The sequence below is a fragment of the Ahaetulla prasina genome, chromosome 8, assembly GCF_028640845.1.
Source record: "Ahaetulla prasina isolate Xishuangbanna chromosome 8, ASM2864084v1, whole genome shotgun sequence".
Lineage (NCBI taxonomy): Eukaryota > Metazoa > Chordata > Lepidosauria > Squamata > Colubridae > Ahaetulla > Ahaetulla prasina.
The window spans coordinates 769,125-776,120 of record NC_080546.1 but is presented as its reverse complement, the minus strand read 5'-3'; the positions used below and the strand labels follow the sequence as shown (position 1 = coordinate 776,120).

Below are 6,996 nucleotides of genomic sequence, written 5' to 3'. Positions count from 1 at the left end.
GTAGCAGTCGTGGGTCTGGTGGCGGATGGCAGGAGACTTCTCCTGGCCATTCGGCAAGTGCAAATTGCAATTCATCAGAAACAGACAACAAAGATTCCCAAATAGACAAAGAAAAAGGAACATATAAAATAGATGGTTCTATTCCAGCGAGGAGTTTACTCCTAGATCTAATCTTTGTAATGAGCTGCGCTAATTGTGTAGGCTTTGAAGTTAAAGAAGTGCGTGAAGTGTGAGGAAGATGAAACCATTCTAGGATTAGAAGTTTCTCCTCCTTTTGAACTAATGCCCCAGTAGGGAGCATTACAGTGTTGACAATGAGCATGCCAAATGGGATGTTAGGAGCAAGTCTGTCTACCCATATGTGTTTTAGGGTTAGATTGACTTGATGCATGGCATGCGTTGTTGATCGTCAGTTGTATACGGTCTGATGGTTGAGAGCCTTGTGTGAGGGCTGTGAACAGTGGAGATAATTGAGCAGTGGTTAGAGCTGTGTAGAGCGAATCCAATTCAGTGTCCCCAAGTATTGCTGTAGCTGAACTAAAGTGGGCTTGTTTGAAAGGTAGAGGTTGGCACATTTGGGGCCGCTGACCTGAGAACCGTATATCCTAAATAAGAGAAAGGGGGGTGGGATTGAATTTTTTCTGGGGCAACAGTAAGGCCACCCTTCTGAAGGGTGTGTAAGAGTTTTGGCAATTGCTGTTTGACTGTGCCTGGGGGCCCAGGCGCAGCGACAAGAATGTCATCCATATAATGATACACAAGAAAAGAAGGGAACAAAGAACGAAAAGGTTGGAGAATTTTCAATGAAATCAGAATACAACTCATTGGGTTTCTGGCGGATAGAAGCAAAGGAGGAGACGGATGACTTAGGGTCATCCACTTTGAGAAAGGCAGATAAGATTATGGCATTAAGTGGAGGGAACAGGGTACGGGGGGAAGCAGCTTGCAATGCAATGGTATTAACAGCACCTTCCCCTAGAAGATGGTCAGCGGTGATGCCGGCCGGGAGGTTCCCGCGGGCCACCGCCACTCTTACCCCTTGCCGCCAAACAGATTCAAAAATCAGAAATTGCGAAGAGGAAAGAAGCATAGAGGCAATATTTTTCCAATCTTCCGGAATCAATTCATGACCATTGGCCATGGAATTAAGCAAACCCCTGGTATAAGGACTCTGAATCCCATATTCTGCCACTGCCCTTTTAAGATCTTTAACCATTTTGAAATCAAGGGGTTGATGACCTCGAATTTTTTGATTAGGATTTTGCGGGTCATCTATAAGGCCAATAGGAAACATTTGCAAATCCTCTAAGGAAAGGTCCCCCGTTGCCATCGCTCTCTTCAGTCCAGCTGCGAGAGCAGAATGAGACGAGGTCTCCCCGTCCGCAGTTAGCGGAGGCGGAGGGGGGGCAGATGGTGGAGATGTTTCAGTTAAAGAGGCAATGTTGGAACATTTTACCTCAAGAGATTTTTGCTGCGTGGAGGCATCCTCGTATGGAGGTGGAGATGCAGCGTTGAGCGCCATGGCATCGCTCGAATCTCTGATAGCCTTTTCATAAATCTCCAGGCTAATAACAATTACTTGACAAGTTACAATCAAATCATGATTGGCTTTAGGGGGGTCATTTAAATATTTCAATATGCGCCTCCATTTTTTAGATGTAATATCCCCTGAAGGGGGATAGCTGGGATATTTTTGCCAAATGAATTTCAACAATTTGACTAGATCATTCCCTGAAATTGAGAGTAAAGGTTTGCCATGGTTCATGCAAATAATTTTTGAAGCCAAGATAAGGTCTCCAAGTTTTTGGAGGTGCGCGACCTGGGGCTCGGACAACCCTTTCTCCATACTCACTAAGTCTGACGACTGGAATGCCTCACTGGCGAAAGTATGGGGGCATCAAGGCGAACAACCAGGACCAGGGATCAAATCACGTCGGGGTCACCAGTTGTGGCTTTTCTCGCGGCCAGCGGGCTCGCCACGAGATCGTCCGGCCAATCCGCACCGGAGTGAGAACGAAGACGCGAGTTCAATTCTCCTCGGGTGAGCAAGCCCCGAGCTAGCCCGAGACAAACTCTTTTATTGTGTATAGGTAAAAATGGGTGGTTACAAAAGGTAAGCAGGGGAGGTTACATATTAGCATATATTCAACACGTGAACACGTGACTGCAAGCACATCCACAAGCCTATGATTTTGGGAGAAAGATCATGATTCTTGGGAGGAGTTTTACCATGAAGTGGTTCTTTGTTCTCTGCTTTTTGCCTACGTGGTACAGCAAACAGAAATACATCTTGAGACATCCTGACTACATACTAATAAATCTCATATAATTGTGTGTAGGAGCAAACTTCTTTTGAAGCTCTGTGAAGTTGACCTTATCAGAGAAGGAATGTTCTGTGGCTATCTCATAGGTGTTGTTACATTTACTGGCAAACATCTTTGTAACCTTGGCATCAAACAGATTTCTGCTTACATGATAACAATTAGCCAGACTTACCTATGCTGATATTTTTGCACATAAGCAATTTCTCAAAACTTGCTCATGCTTATATTTGCACATAAGTAATTTCATAAACAGTTTCATAAAGGGGTTCATATGGCATAATATCGCAACACTTCATGCTCTCACAGCTCATTCAGGGTCATTGGAGCTACTGAGGTATTAATCCCTGGGGGAGAAGCGTGTGTGGCAATAAATGAAATATCGTCGTTGTGATGGAGGAACAATTGCAAAATGTTTTTCAAGGGCTTATTCCTTAGTCTGCCTGTGGTAAATGGAGCACCGAAAGCTGGAAGTCTTTGCATCCTGCCTTGGTGGGTGCCTTGGCAGTCACTGCCGCCACCACCTATCTTCCAGACAATTCATTTACTGACTGAGTATCTACCTTTAACCCAAGTGTATGAAAGAGATGGGTCGCAGACCTCAACGGCAAGGAAAACGAGTGATAAAAAAGGAAGTACACTTTCGGTAGGTATGGCCCTGGACCACCGAGGCAATATGACTGAGCACCTCAGCCCTTGTTCCTATTCTTCTTTCTGAGCAGACAGACCAATCTCGCAAGAGAGAACTAGAATCAAACTTTATTTAAGAAAAGAACCAAATTGTCCTTGAATTTACACAGAAAACAAATGAGCAGAGCCGGTAGAAGTGGAGAGCCACTCAGACTGCAGGGAACATCTTGGAAGAACCTCAGGCTGAAATATCACCAGAAAAAGATCGGGCTCTAAACTGATCCCAGGATGACCTGCTCCTACGGTATGTGAAAGTCACACTGATGCAAAGAGGCGCCTGTTTGCATGAAACACACAAGGAGCAAAGAGGAAGCACAAAAGCAGGCAAAAGCCTGTTTCTCCCATTAGGAAGGACTAATGAACCCCAATTCTCAGCTCCGGTGGAAATGGCAGAATTTCAACACAGTCAGTCATTTTTCTGAGCCTCCGTAACATAATCATGAGATAAACAAACATTTGCTTTGGGTGATATGCTGAATTAAAATCTGTTTAGCTATTGAATGTAGTCCTTGTTCAGTATAGTATCCACCCAGCCAAAGCAGGGCATGTGCGCATTGGAAGGACGGCCAAAAACTGGTGCTCTGAAACACCGTTTGTCCTTCTTCAGATTCTGTCCTTCACGTTGAGCCAGGAAGAGGCTGGGGGAGGGGGGAGGAGGCTGCCACTTTCACAGCCCTTTGGGGCATCCAAAACGGTAGCCGGCTCTCCGCGGGAGTGTTGGAAAGCGGCCAGAAACCGGCGCAGATTAAATTGCCACTGAATGACAGCCTGTCATAGAGATCCTTCCTCACCACCCGGGCAGCAGGATCCCAGCAGCTGTATTTGCCCAAAAGCCATTGGCAGAGAAGCGGCCTGATGGGTTTTCTCACTGGCACATCTGGCCTGCCTTGCTTGGGCAAAATTCGCATCAGGATTCCCAATCTCCTCTCTTGATCCGTCAGAAGAGCCGAGTGCCCCCCAAAAGCAGTTGCGCCCGGATGCCCAGAACTCCTTTTCCTACCCCTGGGTCGATTCCCCTGAGTTCAATCCCCGCTCTCCCCCTTCCTCCGTGAAGAAGCCCGAATCCCCAAAGGGCGGGGTGGGGTCCCCGAGGGAGCAGCCCGCACAACTCAAGGGGATGCCGGGCGCCGAGAGCTGGACGGGGACCTTGGAGGTCGTCTAGTCCAAGCCCTGCTCGAGCGGGAGGCCTCGCGGGCCCCGGGCTGCTTCTCTCCGCCTCCCGGGCTCGCCCCCTCCGACGCGGGTCCTTCCCGCCCAGCCAGCGGAGCGGCTGCTCCCGTTCCCGGCTTCCTGGGCGTGGAAGGCGGCGCTGGGTCGAGGCGCCCGGGGGCCCCGGCGGGAGACGCGCCCTTCGCTCGCCCCGCGCAGCCGATGGAGCCGGAGCCGGAGCGCGGCTGGGGCCGGACGGCGTGCATCGTGACGGGCGCCTCGCGGGGGTTCGGCCGGAGCCTCGCCCGCCTGCTGGCCGCCCGCCTGCCGCCCGGCTCGGCGCTGCTGCTGGTGGCGCGCTCGGCGGGGCCGCTGGGCCGGCTGGAGGGCGAGCTGCGGGCCGCCTGGCCGGGGCTGCTGGTGCGGGCGCTGCCCGCCGACCTGGGCTCCGAGCAGGGGCTGCGGCGCGTGGCCGAGGCGGGGCGGGCGCTGCGAGGGGCCGGAGACCCCCAGCGCCTGCTGCTCATCAACAACGCCGGTGAGGGAGGGCGGGCGCCTGGGGGGTCAGGGCGTTTGGGGCTTCGACTTTGGGCCCCGAACCAAAGGGGAAGGGGAGGATTGGGTTGCATGGGGGAGGGACTTTCCTTCGAGCCAGAATCCTTGAGCACTCAGTCCCAGGCTCCCCTCCCCCGCCAGCCAGGACAGCCCATAATACTCGCCCGGTGGGGCCCCTGGGGGAAGACCGCCGTTCTGGGGGGCCGGAGGGGGGGGAGCCCCTGGTCTCAGCAGCACAGAGACCCAGGCAGAGGAGGCTGGTGGGGGCGGGGCGGGGCGGGGCGGGGGAGGTTTTGGCTCACTGGGGCTGGAGGGTGTGGGGGGGGCAGACAGCTTTCAGGGTGGAGAGGAAGGGGTGCAAGGGGCAGCATCTGCCCCAGGAGAGGTGGGGGCCGAGGCAGTAGGGAGGAAGGGAAGCCCCCTCCTCTTCTGGCCCAGCAAAGGCCTGCTAAAGCTGAATTCCTGAAAAGGGGGGAGGGCTCTTGGGAGAAGTGCTTGGTCTCCCCCCCTCAAGGGGGGAGACAATTTTTTTCTCCTCACTTTCCCCCCCCCCAACCCTCTGGGGGGCTGAGAAAGAAGGACTGACCCAGGGTCACCTAGCTGGCTTTCATGCCTAAGGCAGGACTAGAACTCCCCATCTCCTGGTTTCTAGGCCACCGCTTTCCCCACCGAGGTAAGGGGGGGCACTGCAGGGGTTCTCCCCGCCTCCCAGCTCTATACTTAGGTAGGCGCTGCCTGCTCCCCGGCTTCCCATGCCCGTCCTTGGAGTGGAGCTGGCTCCAGATGTCCTGGCTGAGGATGAGCCTGAGCATGTGACAACCTTCATTCGGAGGGGTTTGGCTACAGCTGGGCTGGCCGTGAGTGTTTGGGTGCCACTCATCTCTGGGGGAAGGTGAGGTGTTCCCCTCCCCCGCCTCTTATGGGCCTGGTTTGGCTCAGCAAGTATTGGAAGCATTAATTGAAGGGGAGTCAGTGAAACAGCTCCAAAGGTTTCATCACAGCAAAGGCCCAGAGTCAGAATCGGGCCCTCTGCTGAGGTTGGTCCTGCTATGTTCTGTGGGCAGCATTTTCATTTGCGCTTGATTGGCCAGAAGCTGCCTAGCATCCAAGAGGAATTGGCAGCCTCACAGCCTCAAGTGCTACAGACATCGGGAGGAGGAAGCCTTGGGGGGGGACGGGGTCTCCCTGCTTCCCACCCTCCCCTGTCCTTCTGGGCCTGGGTCTCCCCTGGAGGTGAGCAGGGCCCCTTTCCCTTCTAGCATCTCTGGGTGACGTCTCCAAGACCTTCTCGGACTTCTCCGAGCCCAGCGACGTCAACAACTACCTAAACCTCAACGTGACTTCTGCCCTCTGCCTGACCGCCTCCATCCTGAAGGCCTTTCCTGCCCAGCCGGGCTTCAGCCGCCTGGTGGTCAACATCTCCTCCCTCTGCGCCCTGAAGCCCTTCAAGAGCTGGACCCTCTACTGCACGGGGAAGGCGGCTCGGGACATGATGTTCCAAGTCTTAGCAGCCGAAGAGCCGGACGTGCGGGTGCTGAACTACGCCCCAGGTGAGTCCCGGGGGGGCCCACGGACCCTCTGGCTCTGCCAGGAATCCCCGTGATTGGTGGCCCTTTTCTGCCCCGCCTTCCTCCTTGGCAGGTCCCCTGGACACCTCCATGCAGGAAGAGGCCCGCACCCTCTCGGCAGACCCGGAGCTGAGGCAGGCCTTCCTTCGCATGAAGGAATCCGGGGAGCTGATCGACTGCGACGTCTCCGCCCGCAAGTTGCTGGACCTCCTGGCGGCCAACACCTTTGAATCCGGTGCCCACGTGGACTTCTATGACACCTGAGCAACTCTCCGGGCTCCTGCTTCCGTTGGAGGGTCCTTCTCAGAGACACGGCTTCTTTTCTTAAAAGAGCAGAAATTATTCTCTCTCGGTTCTTTTTTTCATGCATGCTGCAGTAAATAATGGGTGCTGGGAAGTTTTGTATCTGAGGTGGTTGTAGAAGCATTTTGCAAAATTCTGAACTGTAACTGTGCCAAAAAAAAGCCAAAAATTACACTAAGCTATCTTTGTGTTACGTGCGGAAATTGTTGCTCTTCCCAGGGTGGAAGGTGAGGCTAAATGGGGAGGGAGCCACGAGTGACCAGCTTGGCATTAAGGTTTGCCAGGGACCAGCCTGAGACAGTTGGTTCCCCAGGAAGGAAGAGCTGAGGAGAGGTCTCTGGTGACTCAGGAGAGGTCCTGCCCTGCATCTCCCTGCTGGACAATGGGCTTGGTGGCATTGAGCGGAGCCT

At 53.8% G+C, this 6,996-nt stretch overlaps 1 protein-coding gene across 1 annotated transcript; it reads left to right on the top strand.

The window, feature by feature from the left end:
- Window positions 1-4,046: 4,046 nt before the first annotated feature.
- On the top strand, window positions 4,047-6,768 carry SPR (sepiapterin reductase). Its single transcript, XM_058193872.1, has 3 exons — window positions 4,047-4,698; window positions 5,975-6,265; window positions 6,357-6,768. The coding sequence occupies exons 1-3, from the start codon at window positions 4,383-4,385 to the stop codon at window positions 6,545-6,547; spliced, it is 798 nt and encodes a 265-aa protein (XP_058049855.1). The 5' UTR covers window positions 4,047-4,382; the 3' UTR covers window positions 6,548-6,768.
- The last annotated feature ends 228 nt before the right edge of the window (window positions 6,769-6,996 follow it).

What these genes read in the sequence shown, in the direction of transcription:
- SPR (XM_058193872.1), top strand. Translation starts at nt 4,383, where the DNA reads ATGGAGCCGGAGCCGGAGCGCGGCTGGGGCCGGACGGCGTGCATCGTG. An exon ending in GCTGCTCATCAACAACGCCG is followed by an intron (nt 4,699 to 5,974) that starts GTGAGGGAGGGC and finishes TTTCCCTTCTAG; the next exon opens with CATCTCTGGGTGACGTCTCC. An exon ending in GGTGCTGAACTACGCCCCAG is followed by an intron (nt 6,266 to 6,356) that starts GTGAGTCCCGGG and finishes CCTCCTTGGCAG; the next exon opens with GTCCCCTGGACACCTCCATG.